This window comes from Pseudorca crassidens, chromosome 1 (genome assembly GCF_039906515.1).
Source record: "Pseudorca crassidens isolate mPseCra1 chromosome 1, mPseCra1.hap1, whole genome shotgun sequence".
NCBI lineage: Eukaryota > Metazoa > Chordata > Mammalia > Artiodactyla > Delphinidae > Pseudorca > Pseudorca crassidens.
This window is the reverse complement of record NC_090296.1, coordinates 149,608,939-149,630,780: the sequence shown is the minus strand read 5'-3', so window position 1 is coordinate 149,630,780 and position 21,842 is coordinate 149,608,939. Positions and strand designations below refer to the sequence as shown.

At 36.8% G+C, this 21,842-nt stretch overlaps 1 protein-coding gene across 9 annotated transcripts in view; it reads left to right on the top strand.

The window, feature by feature from the left end:
- The window catches only part of ZFAND6 (zinc finger AN1-type containing 6), a 74,862-nt gene extending 55,533 nt beyond the window's left edge, over positions 1 to 19,329 (top strand). For all 9 annotated transcript variants that reach the window (XM_067698714.1, XM_067698705.1, XM_067698687.1 and 6 more), the window contains 5 exons: positions 2,962 to 3,132; positions 4,380 to 4,488; positions 5,106 to 5,206; positions 15,462 to 15,575; positions 18,414 to 19,329. In XM_067698714.1, the coding sequence (XP_067554815.1) occupies positions 2,979 to 3,132; positions 4,380 to 4,488; positions 5,106 to 5,206; positions 15,462 to 15,575; positions 18,414 to 18,562 (627 nt within the window). In that variant the 5' untranslated portion in view covers positions 2,962 to 2,978 and the 3' untranslated portion in view covers positions 18,563 to 19,329. The remainder of the gene's footprint in view (positions 1 to 2,961; positions 3,133 to 4,379; positions 4,489 to 5,105; positions 5,207 to 15,461; positions 15,576 to 18,413) is intronic.
- Positions 19,330 to 21,842: the final 2,513 nt, after the last annotated feature.

Genomic DNA, 21,842 nt, shown 5'->3' with positions numbered 1-21,842 from the left:
TTTAAGGTCTGGCTTAATAGCAAACAGCAGGATTCTCATAGTTGCCTCTGCATTCATTCTGTTACAATGTTAAAAAGAAAAGCTGGTGTCATACAGATATGTAGTTGGAAAAGGAAGGAGTATTTTAATAACCTTTTCAGATAATAGAGGTTTCTCTTCTTCGATATTACACCAAAATGTAACAATTTGTAGTTTCTTAAAGGGATAGTTGCAATGTAGGATCTCATACTATATAAAAACCTTTTGTCTGTTACTCTAAAATCCAGTGTTCTTTCACTTTGAATAAATCTTTTGTTCATGAATAATTTTGTACTGTCATACATTGGTCACTTAGGAAATATTGGTTTACTGACTTATGCAGACCTTCCAAATGTCAATAGTAGTACCAACTACTCACATGTCATTAATATAACCACTGACCTTATCAAAGACTCTCTAAAAATTGGAGAAACTTGTCAAGCTTTTTTTCATTTGAATGTTGTCCTCGGCAATAAATAGTATTAGTTTTTTTTCTTGAAGTGACAGGCTTATTACTTCATTCATTTTTGAGAAGATATCTGCCACATACTCAAGTCTGAATAACCAGAGTTTGTCATTCGTTCTTTGAAATAAAAAACTTGTTCTGTGAAAAAGGTGACTCGGTTAGGTTGTAACTCAGACAATTGCACAAGTGCTTTTTCTTCAGTCATCATACTTCCTATATGTAGCAGGAATGCTTTATGTGTACTTCCCAGTTTGTCACAAAAAATATTAGCAAGACGTGTGTTCAGGCTCAAGATTTAATAAAACTAATAATTTTATTGTCACAGTGTGGTGATGAAGAATAGAAGGTAGTATACTTCACTGCCACTGTTATGGTTTGGCTCCTTGATGAAGCTCCAGGTTTTTAGCCACCATTGCTTTTGTACCGCAAATGCACATGTCAACATGGTGGAAAAGGCAAACTAGTTAGCATTAGTATGAAAACAGTTTTGACCTCCCCAGGGGTCCAAGGAGCAAACATTGAGAACCACTGATTTAGAGCTTGGACTTCTACTGAGTCTCAGCTCCATCACTTATTAGCTACATCCATGACTTTGAGCAATTACCCTGATTCCAAACCAGACAACCACACTATTCCTCATGAATATAGGCCCCCAAAATCAACAAAATGTTTGACATTTGCTTTTCTATCCTAACATTGTTAATGGATTTTTTTTAGTTTGATACACTGTATATGTATTTACAGAACTACGGGAAAGGGAGGGTTTTTAAAAGTAGCATAATGTATAAAGCAGAGCAGCCAAGATTAGATTCTGAAATGACTTGCCATCATGAAGTAAAAAAGATGTTTGTCAGAATCCCAAATTACATTCCTAGGCCTAAAGATCTTTTATTTATATTCCTAGGCCTAAAGGTCTAAAGATTCTAAACAGTTTTAGGTTTTTCTTTTTAAAGGCAAATGCTAAACCTGCTTTGTTTTGTAGAGTCAAATGCATTATTGCTCTTGGTTCTGAAATTTGCGTTAAATACCCTCCCCCCATTCTACAACTGTCTTTTCAAATAATTTAGGTGAAGAAAAAAAATCTGTTAATGGTAAACAGTGAATGTTTATCAATTCAGGGAAACTTCAGTGGCAGAACAGTGTCCTTCGCTTAGTCTTGTCCTGTATGATCTTTGAACATACACTCATCTGTAAATACACATACGCGCATTTTGGAGGAAACTTCATTTCATTTGTGAGGCTTTTGTTTTGTTTTGTTTTTTAATAAAGTGAGATAGAACCTCTTATTACCTTCTCATGTTATTTATGCCAAAGAGCCACTTGCTGTATGGGAGAAATGGCACATGGGGTTCTTCCATCTGCTGTAATTGATTATTGCTTGTGTGGTTCCCAAACAGTTCCTCTGCCTGTTAGTTTTTAAATTTTAAATAACTCTAAAAATAAATAAATATTTTGTTCCCAATTACATAAGTAGTATCTTCATTTAAGAGGATTTTAAAAGTACAGAGAAGGTACAAATCAGAAAAAAAAAAAATCACAGTTAGCTTTGCCATCCTTGGATATATTCTTTCTTATCCTTATTGATGGTTAATAGATGCATTTTTTGGTCCTAATTGGCAACATATTGTATATACATTTCATATTGTGCTTTTTCATTCATTATCAGCAATTTCCTCCTTCAAAAAGAATTCTAAAATATTTTTAATGACTGCTTAACTTTTGAAAAAAATCCATTCTCCTAATATTAGATATTTAAGTTATTTTAAGTTTCTCAGCATTATAAATATACTGTAAAACACATCCCTTGTGTGTGTGTGTGTATATATATATATACACATATGTATGTATATATAATTTTCTCCTGATTATACCCTAGTTATTCTATTGAACGAGAATTGGTTCAAAAGGGCAATCTTTTTACAAGGCTCTTAAGGTGAGTTGCCACATAGCTTTCCAAAAAGATTGACACAACTTCTCATTTTTCCAGTGTTCTGCCAATTTCTCCACATCTTCACCAGCATTGATATTCTGTTCAATGCTTTTTAAACAGAAAACATTATGCAAGTTAAAACATGAACTTTCAGCAAAAGTTTAAATGCTTAAAAGTTAATAATATAACACATAGCGAACTGTATTTCTCATTACTAGGAGTCCAAGCTGAACCTAGACTTAAAGGATTTTCCTTAACATTCTGATGGTGCGGAGTCTTTAGTACAGATTCCCTTCTCTAGTTCATAACATTTTTTGAACCAGTACAGACCGACTTGTATACAGTGGGTCGGAGATAAAAGTTCAGTTTGTATCCTTTTGATCTTTATTTTTTTCTGTCTCTACCTCAGCCTATGTGTTGAGGCAGCTGCACAGAGTGCTTTAGGGCAGAGTATAAGTGCATTTTCCTTTATTATATAAAGCAAATTTGGATAATGTATGATTGTAGTGTGTGTCTGAGTTCTTTGCTAATTCTGTGTAAATTTCAGGTGTGCAACAGAGGAACATGGCTCAAGAAACTAATCACAGCCAAGTGCCTATGCTTTGTTCCACTGGCTGCGGATTTTATGGAAACCCTCGTACAAATGGCATGTGTTCAGTATGTTATAAAGAACATCTTCAAAGACAGAATAGTAGTAATGGTAGAATAAGCCCACCTGGTAAGTAATTCTTACCTGGTAAGTAAAACACAGCACTATTCATAATTGAGATATACCTGAATAGCACAGGGTACCCAGTACCTTTTTCTACTTTCACATTTTACTTCTTTTACTACACTTACATCAGGAAAATGTCTCATTACATAATGTGATTATCAGTGGTAGGGAAACAGGAATAGGAGTATCTTTACCCATTGAAAAGAACTACTTCTTACTTGCTGTGTTAGAGAATTCTATTATCTTATTAAAATAGAGGCACACTTCATTCAAGTACATATAGCTGTCTTGGAAAATAAGGTGTAAGGGAGTGAGGGCTGTACGAGGACCTTGCTTCTTTTATCTAGGATGACTTTTGAAGCCAAGACAGTTGTAGAAGGAAAGAGTGAGTTATATATAGCCACAGCTGACTGTAGAAAAAGCCTTTCTCCATTAGGAAGGAGAGATGTAACAGTTTGACTCAGAGAAAGGGATGTTCATCCCCAGTTCATTTGAGTTCTTTATGCATTTTTATGTCAAAGGATTTTCCTGGAAATGAAGTGGCTTTTGTTTCAGTAGTTGTGTAAGAAGGATCATGAGGATTTTGAGTATAAGCTTTGCAAAAGTAAAGTGTTAATGGTACTCATCTAGGATAGTTCTCATGTAGCTTAATGCCTAAATGTATAGGTTTTCGTGGTGAATGAAAGTGCAGGCTGTTACTTAGTTCATTTAAAATTGTGTGTAGAGTCTTTCTCATCATTGCTTCGTGTTGAAGCCAGAAGCTAGAATCATTTAATCAAAACTTCTTTACTTAAGGCTAAGATCAAATGAATATAAATTATTGTTTTTTAAGTCATCATCTACATTTCTGCCTTATAAAGAACAGGTAGAATAATATAACCTGAGCACAGATTTTAATTTTGAACTTATGTTTGCCTTACTGCAAAATTCTTTTTTATTTGAAATATTTGTGCGCTAGTACTTGGAAGACATTTGTGAATTAAAGGGTTTGGGTAATAATCAGTCCTAAGAAATCGTAGTTTAATTTTGGATATATACATTTTGTATATGGTTTCCTTGGTTAAAATCAGCATTCTTTTCATAGGCAAACTATTGAAAAAATTTTAACTAAAGTAATGAACCGGCTTATTATATAGTAAAACAAAATCCATATACTATATTTCGTGGAAAACTGATCTTGATTTTTGTAGATGAGGTGTTGGCCTGCCCAGGGTACAGAGTCACTAACCTGAGATGTGGTCCTGTTACAGCACCTTCTGTCAGTAGTCTGTCTGAGTCTTTACCAGTTCAGTGCACAGATGGCAGTGTCCCAGAAACTCAGTCGGCGTTAGACTCTACATCTTCATCTATGCAGCCAAGGTAAGATGTAGCCTCTGAAGTGTGATTGGAAAGCTATTGAAAAGTAAAGCATATATTCCATATGATCAGTTCTGTTAAGAAGGAAAACTGTGTAGTCAGCTTAGGATTAACTGGCATAAAATTATTATTATTAGTGACTAGTCAGAAAAATCTTTTTATTGGTTTTAAATTGGGGTGGGAGTAGGGAGTTGTCTTTTTAAGTCTCAGATTTCCTTTCAGACAGGTTTTTCTTTATTTCTTTTCATAATATATCCTGACCAACCCTTGAAGTCCTTCTGAAGCATGTTCAGTTCTTCTAGTCGTAGGCTTATTATGCAAGTACTAGTGCTTTGTATTAAAAAGTACAGTCTTGTCACAGGTTCCCTTCGTCTAATATCATGATGTGGTACTGATACCTATTTGTACTGTAGTGTATTTTTTCTTTTTAACTTTGAAGTCACATCATTTAGAAGTTTCAAAGCTCTGTAGTTATGTTTAAGTTATAAAAAAAAGTATCTCTGATTAATTCTTGTCTTAATGATCTACTTACATATGTGAACTCTTACTTATTAATCACTTTAGTTACTCTTCATGCATAGAGATCATCTTTTAAAATCTAAATATTTTTGCTTTTCTAGCCCTGTATCAAATCAGTCACTTTTATCAGAATCTGTAGCATCTTCCCAAGTGGACAGTACATCTGTGGATAAAGCAATACCTGAAACAGAAGACCTGCAAGGTTTGCACATGAACTAGCGTATATTTTGTCATTTATTTAACATTTGAATATTACAAGCCAGGCACTATCTTAGATGCGTATGTTTTTTAAATTACCTGCCTAAGATAACGTATTTTTACATTTGTTTTCTTTATGAGCAGAATATTTTATATCCTCAAGTATTTAATTGACTGCAATGTTGGGAGCCATTTCCCACTTATATATAATTAGGTCATCAGCATAAACATAGAAAATTAAAAATCTGTTTTGTTTAAGAAATATAATTAAATGAATAAGTGGTGGTATTATACTGTTCTCTTTTACTGTTTTGCCCAATTTAACCTAAATACTATTTCCTCTCCCAGCAAACTGGGGCTGCTGGTTTGAGAGGAATCTCTTGCTTTTGACTCAGGTTATCTAAGTGACTGATTATTTTGACTGACAGTGACCCCCTCTTTCCCCGTGTGTGACTTCCAGCACAACAGTCACATTCAGTTACTCTTATTTATAGCATGGTGTCTCTTGTTCTTGCCCATGCTCTTTATATCCACATTATGTGGATTAAAGTGAAGTGGATCTAGGAAGACTTGAAAATGTGTTTGAAGGCTTTCTTAGTGGGCAGAGATGGTGGAGGAGGCATTTAGGATGCTGTTAAAAGTCTGTGCTTAGTTATATTCTATTACTGTGTGGAAACAATGTGTAAATTGAGAAGGATACTCTGGAAAGACAAGTCCAAAGATGAGCTGTGTGTCATTTTACCTATGGCATGATTTAAAGGGAGAAGATGCCATGCCCAGTGAAACCTTTCCATTGTACATGGTGTTCACAGGGTGGTGACAGATATATCTGGCAATCCTAGCTGAAGTTTGCTGAAGTTTAAATTCAGTTAAGCTAGCTAATTCCCCTTCCTCTGATTTCATGCCCAACAAATGATTGGCATAATTTGCCTCTTTGTAGATTTTGCCATAGAAAAATATACTGTCTGACCAACATAAGTATTCCAGTATAACATAAGTATTAGGTGAATAATTTTTATTTTTTAGTTAAATAGGAAAGTTTAAGGTTGGGCAGAGATAAGGAATATTTTAAAAACAGAAATAGAAAAATTCCCCAAATCTAGTTATCCATTAGACGTGGGAAATAAGACAGGGGTGGTATTAAAGCTTTCGGTTGTATGACAGTTGAAATGGCAATGGTGTGGTTGTTTGCGACAGGGAGGTTGAAAGAAGTAATGGTTAGACAAGATTTTAGATAGAGTAAATTGGAAGTGGTCAAATTTCAAAACTTAAAATCTCAATTGGAGGTTGTAGATAGTTAATAGGTATTTAAATGTATGATCATTATTATGTCTGAGATTTGGAAGTCCTTGGCATAGGTTGAAAATGAGAGGCAAAATCAAGAAGAGCAAGTAGGATAATGAGTCAGCAAAGGGGAGAGGAAGAAGTCATCTAGATCCTGGTTAGTTTTAGGCCACAGATGTCAACAGAGAGTTTTCAAGAAGCAAAGGTTGCTTAGCAATTTTGAGAGAGCGCTAAGTAAGGAAGAATGAGAATAGGCTGCCAACCATGAAGGTGTTATTTATGTCTTACAATCGAACAAATTTTAGAATGTTGCTAGTGGGAAAATATATGCTGCTTAAGAATAAAATAGCAGGGATTTCCCTGGTGGTGCAGTGGTTAAGAATCTGGCTGCCAAGACAGGGGACACAGGTTCAGTCCCTGGTCTAGGCAGATCCCACATGCGGCAGAGCAGCTAAGCCCGTGTACCACAACTACCGAGCCTGCACTCTAGAGCCCGTGAGCCACAACTACTGAGCCCATGTACTGCAACTACAGAAGCCTGCACACCCTAGAGCCCGTGCTCCTCAAGAGAAGCCACTGCAATGAGAAGCCCACGCACCACAACAAAGAGGTAGCCCCTGCTCACCACAACTAGAGAAAGCCCACACACAGCAATGAAGACCCAACGCAGCCAAAAACAAAATAAATAAATAAATTTATTTTTTTTTTTTAAGAAAAAGAATAAAATAGCAGTTGTTTTGCAAGTTTGACAAAAAATGAAGATTGTGTGAACTAATGTAATATGAAGTGACATTTATGGTGTATGGAGAACAATATAGTTTTCTCCACATAGCCATAGATACATTAATGCAAACAGTGGTCTTGATGCCATATTAGGAGAAATTGTAGAGGGGTTTTAAATTGTATAGCCTCCTTTTTTCACTGTAATTTCAGTGACTTTTAAGTTAAACCAGTATTAACTTTTAAGTACCTTTTAAAAACTTAGCATTCATAATTTCAGCATAGCAGAATCTTTGAACAATCAGATGTAAGTTTCATCTGAGTTTGAGAGGATTCGTTTTCAATGGGTAAAATCTCTTAACAGCCTAGTTTTTAAAAAATGTCTTATACTGTTGAATTAAAAATGTCTTTTATTATAAACATGCACACGAATATGTGTATATATATACACATACACTCATAACACATAATGTACTTGTGACTTCCCTATTTGATAGGAACAAATGCAGAGAATATTTTTTCCATCTACTTAATAGATGGACGAAAAGAGAAGTCTTTGACTCAAGTCCTGTGGTCATTTGAGCTGTAACTGGAACCTAGGCACCTGACTCTAGGCCATTATTCTTTCCACGAGACAGTTGTGGTGCTTCCTGGACTAGGATGTTCTTGTGTGTGTTTCTGTTGCCATATCCAGCCCTCCCTCAGTTCCCAGGGTAGGATCAACTGGTTTGGTGACCTACCCAGGTATCTCTTCTCTTCCTTATTATTCCACTTGTATTCCTCAAGGGAAATTTTTTTAGATAGGAAGATCATCCCAGGTAGAAGAGGATACAAGAGTAGCATCTGTGTGCCTAAGCCAGAATTTCCTAACATTGTCGTTGGAGTTTTCAGAATAGTGTCCTTGAAACAGCTTTTTTTCTCTGTAGGTATTCTGCTTATAATTAGGTAAGTTGCCACCAGGTGGTTGGTACTGCTTCCATTTTGTCCTCACGGCTCTGAATAATTTTTCTCCTGTTTAACGGAGAAGCTCTGAAGAATTTTTTTCATGTTTACCTGAGAATTTACCATATTACTGCATCTTTCTCATTTAATTATGCCTTTTAACTTAATAAACAACAGTACCTCACTTACACAGTATCAGTTAGGAATGACAGATTTCCAGTTTATGAAAGCTTAGCTTTGTATTAAAAAAATTTTTTTTCAAGTTTTTTTTTTTGGACGCATTAGGTCTTTGTTGCTGCACATGGGCTTTCTCTCTAGTTGCCGTAAGTGGGGGCCACTCTTGGTTGTAGTGCGCGGGCTTCTCATTGCGGTGGCTTCTCTTGTTGCGGAGCACGGGCTCTAGGTGCGCAGGCTTTAGTAGTTGCGGCATGCAGGCCCTAGAGCACACAGGCTTCGGTAGTTGTGGTGTGTGGGCTCAGTAGTTGTGGCTTGCGGGCTGTAAAGCGTGGGCTTAGTAGTTGTGGAGCATGGGCTTAGTTGCTCCTCGGCATGTGGGATCTTCCCAGACCAGGGCTCGAACCCATGTCCCCTACATTGGCAGGCGGATTCTTAACCACTGGACCACAAAGGAAGTCCCAGCTTAGCTTTTTAAAAATGAAAACTTTTTTAAGTGTCTTTGTGCACTCTAAACTATCATACTTCATTTCTATTAGAACAATATGCTTAACTTCAGTTAACCTCTCAGTCCCTCAGGTATTGGAGCAGAGTAAAAAGAATATGGAATTTGGATTCAGAAGTCCTGTTTTCATATCTTGACACCTCCTCTTCTCTGAACCTTATTTTAATTACTTTTGAAGGAGAATAATAACCATGTCCACCTTAGAAGTTATTAGAAGTCAGTGAAATAAGATGAAATGTGTTTTGTTAATAACTACAAAGGATATTCTTATTCTGTATAATACCAGTGTTTGGGGAGGCTTAGCATAAGAGAATATTGAAGCTTTCCAGCAGTAGAATGTAATCATGACTAAGGTGGTGAGCTCTCTGTCACAGAAGTGTTTTCAGAGAGCTGACTTACTGTCAGGAACAAAGTAGAGGGGATCTCTGCACTGAGTGGCAGAGTAAATTAGAATTCTCATAGTCTTTTCAGCTCTGAGGGTTCCTTTCTTCATACCAAGTTGAATTGTCAGATCAGTGGTTCAGAGCAATCAGAGAGGAATAGTCCCTTTCAACTAAAAATCAGGAATTTGTGTGGATTAAAAATCAGAGATTGATTTTTAAAGAGTGGGTGATAATAGCCAATACAATCTGGACAAAGTTGGAGGACTAACAATTCCCAATTTAAAAACTTAATACAGGCTACAATAATCAAGACTACATGGTACTAGTATGAGGATAGTCATATAGATCAATGTAATAGAATTGAGAGTCCAGAAATAGCATTCTCACATTTACAGGCAATTGATTTTCCAACAAGGTGGTGCCAAGATCATTCCATAGGGAAAAAACATATGATGCTGGGCCATTTAAACAAATAAAGTTGGATCCCTACCTCACTCGGTACACAAACATTTACACAAAATACATCAAAGACTAATATGTAAGAGCTAAAACTATAAAACATGTAAGAGAAAACAGGCATAAATCTTCATGACCTTGGATTAGGTTTCTTTTGACATGACACCTACAGCTCAGCAAAGAAAAAATAGACACATTGAACTACATCAAAATTAAAAACCTTTTTGCTTCAAAGGACTATCAAGAGTGAAAAGACAACACAGAAAGGGGAAAAATTTGCAAATTGTATATCTGATTAGAACATATAAAGAAATATAATTCTACAATAAAGAGAACCCAATTTTTAAAAGGGCACAGGGTTTGAATAGGCATTTCTCCAAAGAAGATCTAAAAATGGCCAAAGTGTTAAGGATGTGGAGAGATTGGAACCCTCATTCATTATTGTTGGGAATGTAAAATGGTGCAGCCACTTTGGGAAACAGTTTGACAGTTAAAAAAGTTAACTCAAAGTTAAATAGAATTAACTAAATGACCAAGAAATTCCATTCCTAATTCCCAAGAGATTGAAAAAATGTGTTCACACAAAAACTTATATAAGAATATTCATAGCAGCATTATTCATAATTAACAAAATATGGAAAGAACCCATATGGCTGTCAACAGATGATTGGATAAACAAGGAGTGGTATATTCATACACTGGAATAGTATTCGGCAGTAAAAAGGAATGACGTTCTGATACGTGCTGCAACGTGGATGAACTTTGAAAATATACTAAATAAAAGAAGCCAGGTACAAAAGGCCAGCGTATTGTGTGACTCCATTTATGTGAAAGATAGGCACCATGAAGAGGGCTTTTTTGCTGGAGAAGAGTTTGTAAAAGCAAAAGCATACTGGTAGGAAAACACGAAATTTGGGAGATAGAACAACAGTTGCTAGAGTGGCCAGTTCAGACAGGTATGTGTTGGAACTAAAGTTGGAAAGATTGTCTAGAATCAGGTCATGGAAAATCTCTACGGTATTGGGTTCTAATCCATGATAAGGGAAGAGAGCCATTTTGAAGGTTGGTTGCTTCTTTTTGTTTGTTATAAGATGACACAAAGTTGTATTTTAAGGATTCATTTAACAGTGTTTTGCCTCCAGATAGCTGCTATTAGAAACTGATCTCATTTACAGAGCTGCTCTCTTCAGGATGGTGGCCACTAGCCTCATGTGATCACTTGAAATGTGGCTAGTCCGAAGTTAGATATTTAGTGCATATTTATTTGCCAGTTACACTCTAGTTGTAACATATACAGTGCTTTTGAAGACTTAGTAGCAAAAAAGACAAAGTGAAATATTCTGTTAATACTTTTCATATTGATTTTTTATTTAAATGATAACATAAATTAGTTTTATCTGTTTCTACTTTTTAACATACCTGCTAGAAAATATAAAATTAAATATATGATTCTCATTATTTTTTTTTGGACCCTATTTTTTTTGGACCGTTAGCCCGCTATGCAGGCTAATTTTTCTCTTGAATATTAAAAAAAATTTTCATTTTGTAATGGATTTTTTTTTGCTGTGTTGGTCTTCGTTGCTGCGCGAGGGCTTCCTCTAGTTGCTGTGAGCAGGGGCTACTCTTTGTTGCAGTGCGCAGGCTTCTCATAGCGGTGGCTTCTCTTGTCGCGGAGCATGGGCTCTAGGCGCACGGGCTTCAGTAGTTGTGGCACATGGGCTCAGTAGTTGTGGGTCATGGGCTCTAGAGCGCAGGCTCAGTAGTTGTGGCGCAGGGGCTTAGTTGCTCCTCGGCATACGGGATCTTGCCGGACCACGGCTCGAACCCATGTCCCCTGCATTGGCAGGCGGATTCTTAACCACTGCGCTGCCAAGGAAGGCTTGTAATGGATTTTTGATCTAAGAATAACATAAAGATCATTTTGTTCTCCCCCTTATTTTGCAGGTAAGAAAGTGAAGTCCAGAGAAGGGAAATGAATTTTATCCCAATGGGTCATTGTAAAAGTGTACATTTATTCACTCAGTATCTGTTGAGCAACCACTCTGTGTAAGCACTGGGTATACAGTGGTGAACAGAAATAGTCCCCACCCTCAGAATGCTTAGTCTAATCCTTGAATGAGACTTGTCATGACAAGTTATATATATGGATATATGTTATATATATAACATATATCCATATATGTAAGGTATATATGCTATATTACATAGATATTGTATCTACTGTAAGATAATGTTTGGGGATTACGTAATAATGTCATCTTATGTTCAGTTTTATTTTTCACCATGTGTCTTGACTATGCCCCCAAACAGGTAGTGCTAAATAGTTTTATGTACTCATTGTTATATTTGTGTACTTTTTTCTTTCTTTTCTTTCTTTTCTTCCCTCCCTCCCTTCCTTCCTTCCTTCCTTCCACAGGATGCAGAGCATAGGGCCTTGTTCCTCTTGAATGTGGTCCTCCATTTGGGTAGTTAAACCAGTTTTACCTGCCTGGTGCTTTTTGAAGTATCTTTAAAGTAGTGGTCAGAAGGCTTTGTCTAGTTGAGATTACCATTAAAAATTATTAGCAAGTGCTGTACAGTTTATCTCTCAGCCTTTATGCCATTGCATAGGCCTCCCAAATAGCCCTTTAGGACCACTGGATGCAACACAGGCAGCCACCTGTTCTTTATCATTAACAAGTGGGTATTCTCTGTTTACAATTCTCAATTCAGAATATGAAAAACTGCCTAGTTCTGAGGAAACTGTCCTTATTTTGGCTTCAGGTTCAATAAGAGTATGGCCCTTTGGCCCTTAGTCTACTGTATGGCTTACTTGCTTATTTATTTATTTAGTATGGCCGTTTTAAAAGATTGTTTCCTTTTACGTAACTTAGAGTTTGATAATTATGGTTTGCTTTGATCTTAAATCTCACATGAAAATTGGGGAAACAGGAGTAATTTCTAAGAATCTTAGACTTTTACAAAATACTGTTATCATCTTGCCCATGAATTCATTTGGTAAATGTTTAAATTCAGGTACCAGCCATTAACTGCAGGTAAGCTAAGGTTACCTTAGTCTGATGAGGATATAGTGGACATTGGTCAGCCTCAAATTTGAACCCTAGTTTATAAGCTTTTAGCGTGCCACGTGATCCTTCACTTCAAAGGTTATGCAGTTACCTCAGTTAAAGAGAAACCGTTTGCTTTGACAGATCTTTAGGGTTAATACTGTGAAATGTCTCTGTTGAGGTATGCAGTAGCATTTGTATCCATAGTAGGTAAATGTATTTTCACTATTCCAGATACCAAAGTTTGTGTCTCAGTAGTTAAATTGGTTCTGTTTAAATATGTAATCTTGTGGGATAGTGGTGTTGTTACTGCCAGTAAAGCATTATTTATATTAGTATATTTGAGTATCAGACTTGCTTGGGAGAATAGGTATGCCTTATAGATTTCAAAGGTAATAAATAGAATAGATTCTTTTCTGATTGCAAGTTAACTATTTTTGAGCTCTTTACACACAGCCCAACCTTATCTGATACTGTTCTAGGAGCTGGGGATAAAACAGTAAGCGAGACATTCAGCCCCTGCCCTCATGGAGCTTACATTCTAGGGGTATTTACTTATTAAAAATAAAAGGCTTTATGTATCCACATTTTGTTTCAAAAAAAAAAAAAATGTAGATATTGGTAGCACTGTCTCCCATCTAGCTTTAGAATGTCCAGGTGGAATAATCATGTTATAGAGTTCTTCATTCATGCATATTTATTTGTTAGTTTGTGGTGTTTTGCCTTTTGTCATATTTTGTTAATAATGTGTTGACATAAGCAGGTTAGAATCCATTGCATCAAATGTTTGAGCATCTACTGTGTGTAGTTCACTGTGATAGGTGCTGGAAATTCAAACAGGGAATAGGATGCTATCCCTCTTCTCAGCAGGCTTACAGTATAGTTGGGGAAATGGAGCACATAAATACAATAGGTAAATAACTCAGTACTAATTCAGTTCAACAGATATTTATTGAATGCCTGCTGTGTAGTTGGAGGCACTGGTAACAAGGATGAAAATGACAGGTTCCTGCCCTGAAAGGTTAAGGGCAGGTTAAAGTCAAATAGGCATTTACAGGGCTTCCCTGGTGGCGCAGTGGTTGAGTCCGCCTGCCAATGCAGGGGACACAGGTTCGTGCCCCGGTCCGGGAAGATCCCACATGCCGCGGAGCCTGCGCGTCCGGAGCCCGTGCTCCGCAACGGGAGAGGCCACAACAGTGAGAGGCCCGCGTACCGGGGGGGGGGGGGGGGGGGGGGAAGGCATTTATAATATAATAGTGCAGAAAGTGCTACCGGGCATAGTAGGGTTTCCTAGTCTAAGTTGTGGGGGAGGGAATGGAGTAAGAGCTGATAATATAAGCTTAAACAAAAAAGACACATTGGAGTTAGCCAGGTAAGGAGGAGAGGGACAAGGGGGCATAGGAAAAGTGTTCCACATAGAAAGGACAACTTTTACAAAAAACCCAGAGGTAAGAGAGAATTTAGTATGTTCAGGGAAACTGCAAATACTTCACTATGCCTGAAGCATGGATTATTGTTGAGGAATGGTGAGAGACAAGGCTAGAAAAGAAGGATGAGAAAAATCCTGAAGGACCTCTGGGCTTTATTTATCCTGGGGGTTAGTGGGGAGTCGTCAAAGAATTTTAAACATTGGAGGGCACATCATTAGATTCTCATGTAAGGCAGATGACTTGGATGCAATGTGTGAAGCATGGATGGAAGAGGGGGCTCATGTGAAGTGCCCAGAATTTGGTAGAGAGTACTTAAGGGAATTAAGGGTAATCAGAATGAAACGTTGCAAGAGAACTGAGACAGGGTTTCCTGGAGGCTTTAAAGGGCAATTGAATGGTGAAATGAGAGAAAGGAAGCCCTTTTGAATTGGTTGTACACAGCAGAGGTACCTGGCATAGTCCCATAGATTGGTTAAGCAGTAGATTACTGAAGAAGGAGGACTGGTTGGTGATAAAATTGGAGAGGTTAAATCCTTGATCCCTGGCAAGTCACTGACTGTTTTAGCACAAGATACCATGTCTGCTAGGTCACCTGATAGATTCTAACTCTAGTAACAGCATTTGGGAGGGCCAGGGTAGTTAGTGAGAGGGAGTGGCAGGGGTCACATTAGTTAGGATTTAGGGGCAATAATTAGACCTGAATTTTGATGCAGCTGGCCTTGGCTTCAACACTTAAATCAATTTATTATCTTAATTGTAACATTTTAATCAATTTATCTTATTCTCAATATTTTAAAGGTTTTATATGAAACATTCTGAGAATTTTGAACATACTTAGTATTCCACTAAATCTTGGTTTCAGGCTTTTTCCCCTTATTCTCTTTGAAGTCTACATAGTTCTGAGCTCAGCAGTATTTAGAAGTTTGCATGTGACCATTTTCTTACACACTCCCTTAGAATACCCAAGTAGTATTTGTGTTTTGTATGTCTTTTATTGGTCAAATACATAATTATTAGAAATTTTAGAAAATATAGTGCTTTTAGAGTCACTTGTTAAGTCAGTGTATAGTCTAGATTTTCTCCATGTGTGTATACATACATGCATACTTAACATATATATATGCATTTCACCAAAAGGGGGTCATATTATATAAACTACTTTGTAACTTAATGTGAGCATCTTTCCATGCTAGTAAATAAATAACTCAGTTATCCTCTGAATAAACAGATCAGTGGGGGTGGGGTGAGGGGTAACAACCACCCAAATTTCAAAATCTCATTGAATAATTAAATTTTACCACCTTCCTATTTTTATCAGCTTCAGTATCAGAAACGGCACAGCAGCCATCTGAAGAGGAAAGCAAGTCTCTTGAAAAACCAAAACAAAAAAAGAATCGCTGTTTCATGTGCAGGAAGAAAGTGGGACTTACTGGTAAGGGCCTAAATCACATGATTTAAAATTAAGATTTTATTTATGATGATGCATGACTTACTATTAATGGCTTCAATTAAGATTGTTTTTTTGTTCCCATATGAGTTAATAATAGATATGCTTCACCTTCTGAATTTTCTTAAATAAAAGTAGCTTTAATTACATACCTAATAGTAAAATGAATAGCTTTTCTTTTAAAAATTCATTTCAGCTGAGTTTGAGAATATTAGACAGGTAAGGTCAGTGCGCCAGGTGCTGTGAAGGGGCAAAGATGTGGCTCCTGCCTTCAGAGAGCGGAAATTGTTGTGTGTGAGAGAATATTTAAGTCCTTGGTGAGCTGTGAAGTACTTTCTCTATGTAAAGTAGCTAGTCACAGGTTGTCATGAGGGTTCAGAGAGCTCATATGTAAGGTGATAGCCGCGTGCTGCCACGCAATAAGTAATCAATACATGTTGACTACTGTAACAGAGCTGTTAGCTGGGATTGTTATTAAGAGAGGGAGGGGCTTCCCTAGTGGCGCAGTGGTTGAGAGTCCGCCTGCCGATGCAGGGGACACGGGTTCGTGCCCCGGTCCGGGAGGATCCCACATGCCGCGGAGTGGCTGGGCCCGTGAGCCACGGCTGCTGAGCCTGCGCGTCCGGAGCCTGTGCTCCGCAACGGGAGAGGCCACAACAGTGAGAGGCCCGTGTACCGCAAAAAAAAAAAAAAAAGAGCGGGAGAAGAAAATGTTTGAAATATTACTTGGATATTTGGCAAAGAGAGTACATTTAAGTGCAGTCAAATAGATTTCTTTGGGAATTCAGGGATGGATGTGATTAATTTATATAAAAGAAGAGGAGTAGAGGCCCATCAAAGTCATGAAGGTAGAATGTTTCAGCTGGGTCTTGAAAGATGAGTAGGACTTAATAAGTGATGGAAATGGGAGCATTTCAGGCAAAAAAAAAAAATACCTTGAACAAAAGCTCACAGAAAGGATAGGGCATGTTTAGGGGACCGTAAAAGGGGATTGTAGCACAAAATATATGAAGAAGGGGGTTAGATACTACCATAGAGATAAGGCTAATGATGTGTACTGTGGTTAATTGATGGGGAACAGTTGCAGCTATAAATAGTTACCATTTATTGTTTACTATGTGCCAGACATTGTGCTGAATACTCTAAGAAATTGGCTTAAGAGGAGATAAGTTTGTTTGTTTTTTTAAATTTATTTTTGGCTGCGTTGGGTCTTTGTTGCTGTGCGTGGGCTTTCTCTAGTAACAGCGAGCCGGGGCTACTCTTCATTGCGGTACATGAGCTTCTCATTGTGGTGGTTTCACTTTTGCAGAGCACAGGCTCTAGGTGCGCGGGTTTCAGTAGTTGTGCCACATGGGCTCAGTAGTTGTGGTGCATGGGCTTAGTTGCTCCGCAGCATGTGCGATCTTCCCGGACCAGGGCTCAAACCCGTGTCCCCTGCATTGACAGGCGGATTCTTAACCACTGTGCCACCAGGGAAGCCCAAGATAAGATTTTGAGTAAATTGTGTTTTAGGAAGGTTTATCTGGCTAAGGTGTAGATAAAGAGGAAAGGAGATTTACAGTCTGATATCAGAGATGTTTAAGACTGGCCCATGCCTTGGCAAATGTATTTATTTAAAGAGTACAGACGTGAACAAGTAAGGCATTTTAAAGTGTACATATTTAGCATCAAATACTGTCTTTCTAAACCTCAGAAACTTGGACTTCACGATTAGAAAGAAGGCTGCGACTTAGTAATTTCTGTCTTGTCAGTCTAGTATTATTCTTGGCTCCATTTTTCATTCATTATTATGAAGTTATAGGGGAATTCCTTGGCGGTCCAGTCGTTAAGACTCCACACTTTCACTGTCGAGGGCCCAGGTTCCGTCCTTTGTCGGGGAACTAAGATCCCACAAGCTGTGTGGTGCAGCCAAAAAAATAATAATAAAATTTTAAAAATAAAAGAAAATTATGAAGTTACAGAGTATCTTTTTGAAGTTTAAAAAAATTTGGTAAAGGAAGTTTACATCAAATGTCAATGTTTAAAATTTTGATTCCTATCTTCCATTTCCAGTAATTCCATCATACCATAAAATCCTAATTTGGGGGTGCAGGACTGGTTTTATTTAAAGACTATCCACACTGCTTATTTCTCTGTTTTGGCTTCAGTTCTTGGGGCATTTCCCTAAAATCAGTAGCATTTATTGCATGTTTACTATATGTTAGGCACTTAATACTTCCTCATTTAATTCTTACTGTAACCGATTCCAAGGTTAGAGATGCAGAAGCTAAGGGTCAAGTAATTTGCCTGTGTTAGTAAATAGATTCAGGCTTAGGCAACCGTAACATCTCATGCTGTAAATCACTCAGCCAGATTACAGTTCACCTCTCCATTGGAGGTTAGCCAAGGAAAGCTAATATACTATGCTATTTGTTAACAGTTCTGTCAAAAGTTTCATTTCCTCTTCCTTAATTAAATCTTAAGATTGCCTTCTGACAGTATGCTTATTTTTTCACATTGTAGTATTTGAGGAGTGTTTCAATTTAGCAACCCTGTTTTTGATAGGAAGCAATTTGTGTCACGGGTGAAAACTTGAGCTCAGAGAAGTGGTTATGACTTGGTCTGCTGATACAAACTTGTATTTGTATTTGTAGGTAGGAAAAAGAAATGAAGCTATCAGCTATGGATTTTGAGAATGTTACTAGGTTGTGAAACTGCTTGTTTGGAATGATTCTTTAGATTGCTGCCCTAAATATATGATCTTTTTAACATTAATTATGCTAGAGAGTTTAATATTTTTAGACCTTCCATTCAACTCACGTATGTGTATTAATCCATTTTCAGGGTTTGAATGTCGGTGTGGAAATGTTTACTGTGGTGTACACCGTTACTCAGATGTACACAATTGCTCTTACAATTACAAAGCTGATGCTGCTGAGAAAATCAGAAAAGAAAATCCAGTAGTTGTTGGTGAAAAGATCCAGAAGATTTGAACTCCTGGAATACAAAATCCTTTGACCATCTGCAAACTAAAAATTGACTTGAGGTTTTTTTTCCTAGTCATTGGGAATGTAGAGCAATGTATCTTGCATAGACCTTTTAATCATGCATGTCATCAGAAGAATAGATTTTTGTTTTTGTTTTGAAAATGACTCTGAACATTTATTTACATTGCAGTTTCTGTGGCTGAAAAGACTTAAGTAAACTTTACAAGTATTATCCTTTTAAGATCATTTTAATTTTAGTTGAGTGCCGAGGGCTTTTATAACAAACGTGGAGAAATGTTGGAGGGCTGTGATTTTTCCAGTATTAAACATGCATGCGTTAATCTTGCAGTTTATTTTCTCATTGTGTATGTATATATAGCTTTTCTCTGCAGCACGATTTCTCTTTTGATAAATGCCCTTTAGGGCACAACTAGTTATCAGTAACTGAATGTATCTTAATCATTATGGCTGCTTCTGTTTTTCATTAACAAAGGTTATACATATGTTAGCATATAGTTTCTTTGCACCCACTATTTATGTCTGAATCATTTGTCACAGGAGAGTGTGTGCTGAAGAGATTCTAAGTTTGTGTGTTTTTAAATTTTTTTGAGCAAGGGAAGGAAAAGCTGTATGCATTTCATTGCTGACTGCAGGTTTCTTTCAGATTGTGTTCATTGGTCTGTGTGTATACAATATGAAGAATGATCTGAAGTAATTGTGCTGTATTTATGTTTATCTACCAGTCTTTGATTAAATAAAAAGGAAAACCATAATGTTCCCTTGTATTACTTTTTCTCTTATTCTTTCTGGTAGTTCATTTTGACTTTGGTCCTTCAGTTTTCTACTTTACTTAATTTTGTGAGATGAACTCACATCTGTTTGTGAGTAATCTTAGGATGACAAACTGTGATTTTACATTCCTGTGAGTCGAACATGTCATATTTTCTAGCTCTTGTCTGATTCTCTGTTCTGAACTCTGTCACACTGAATTAGCATCTAGCAGAAGCTTCGTTTTGGTAGGATTAGAGAAACAAACAGCATAGCTCAAACACGGCAGTTGGAGAATTGTGAAGTAGAAAGACCTCCAAAAGACCATTTGTCCTGTGGTTTCAAACTTACCTGGCCGCCAACCTTTTTAAAACTTGAAATATGTAAACAGATTAAAATAGTATTTTACAATACAAATGTCTATGTTTACATTTGTTTGCTTACTACTTGTGTACTCTATCTTAGTATGTATATTCTACCTTCATATGTCATACGTAATGATGGCTTAGCATTGAAATCTGTAAATAAGAGAAAACCATTATGACTATCTCAATAGATCCAGTTAAAGTATTTATTAGAATTTAATACCCATTCATGATAAAAACCCTTGATAAATTAGGACTAAAAAGGAATTTCCTTAAGGTGATAGTTTCTATGTAAAACCAAATAAACAAAAGACAAGCATCTTCTAAAAAGAGGAAAATTCGTTTCCCTTTAAAGTCAGAAACAAAGGGCTGGTTTTCCACTATCAGTGCTTATATTAAAAATCGTGTCAGAGATCCTAGCCAATTTTATAAGAAATAGAAAGTAGTAAACTCATTATTTGTACATTACGTGTTTGTTTTTTAGAAAGCCCAAATAAATCTAAAGAGAAAGTACCAGAAATACAGGGTTTTGTTAGGTGGTAGGTGTAACATTAATTTTCAGAAGGCAGTTGCATTTCTTTATAGCAGAAACAACTAGAAAACTGGAGGACATCTTTTACAATACCAAGTACCTAGGAAATTAACAATGTATGTTGAAGACCTCTTTAAGAAAAAATTCTTAAACATTAAGAGATAACTAAGACCTCAAAAAATAGACATGTTCGTGGCTAGGCAGACAATATCATGAAGATGTCATTTGTACCCAAATAGACCTATAGATTCAAAGCAATTCCTATCAAAAAATCCCACCAAGTTTTCTCTTGGAACGTATTAAAGTGATTCTAAAGTAAAAGATAAAGGAGAGCAAAAGGCTAGGACATTTCAGAAAGGAAGGAGCAGGGAGGTGGGCATTTTTCCTGCTGATGTTAAGACTCACTGTGAAGCCATGTTAATTAAAATAGTGTGGTATTAGCTAAGGACTGTACAGAATCCCAGTAGATTAGACCAAAATGCCCAGAAAAAGCCATGCATGAGCTGAACTTGGTATAAGAGTGGTGGGACACCACACTGGGGAAAGGAGACTATTAGATACTGAGAGCACAACTCAGTGTGGAAAAAGGTGAAAATTGATCCCTATGTCATACCATAGGGGAAAAAAATTAATGTCTTAAATGTAAAACAAAAGTTTTAAACTCTTAAAAAAAAAAGATGATTACTGCTTAGACCTTGGGATACAGAAGGACTGTTTAAGACACAAAGCATTAACTGAAAGTATTATTGATGAATTTGTCTATTAAAATGAGGCATTTTAAACCAAAAATACCTTAAGGTATCTTCAAAGAAAGGGAAAAGCCAAGTTTCAAACCAGGAGAAGTTACAGTGCAAATCAAGACCATAGTAAAATACTATTTTACACTCATTCAACTGGCAAAAATGTAAAAGTCTTGCAGTATCTAGTGTTGGAGGGATTCCACACAATCTCTTAAAGTTTCCTGATACTAACCAAAAGTGGTTCAGTCCTTCAAATGCTTTGGTAATTAATACCTTTTAAAGTTGGACTTTCAAACATCCTATAATCCAGAAATTTTACTCCTAAGTGTATACCCAAGACAAACTTGCACATAGGTGTAACAGGAGACAGGAATTTTCATAGCATTGTTTACAGAAAGCAAAAATCCAGAAACCACTCAAGTCCCCACTGAAGAATGATGGGTAAATAAAATGTGATGTATTACAATGGAATAGAAATATAGTGATCAGAACTAGAGATCCCTACAGACAACAAAATAGAAGTACCAGATAGTAAGCCAACACCTTTTTGCAAGTCACGTAGATGGAATTTATATGAAGAGAAGGCAGGGTAGTGATGACAAAATTCAGTATGATATCCTTAGATGGGAAGAGGCCAGGCATGTGGTACCATATGATCAAGGCCTTGACTTTTTTAGACATAACTAAAAGCAGGCTATGTGTGAGCCAATGCTGAGAGTCTTATGAACCAAGAATTATGATTAATCCAATTTCCTGTACCTGAAGTCCAAAGTCATAATTATGAACCTTTTTTATGACCACATGTTAAAATCGGGAGTTTTGGCAATGATTTGTTTGTTATTTTTTTTCTCCATGCACATGGTTTATTCTTAAAAACTTTT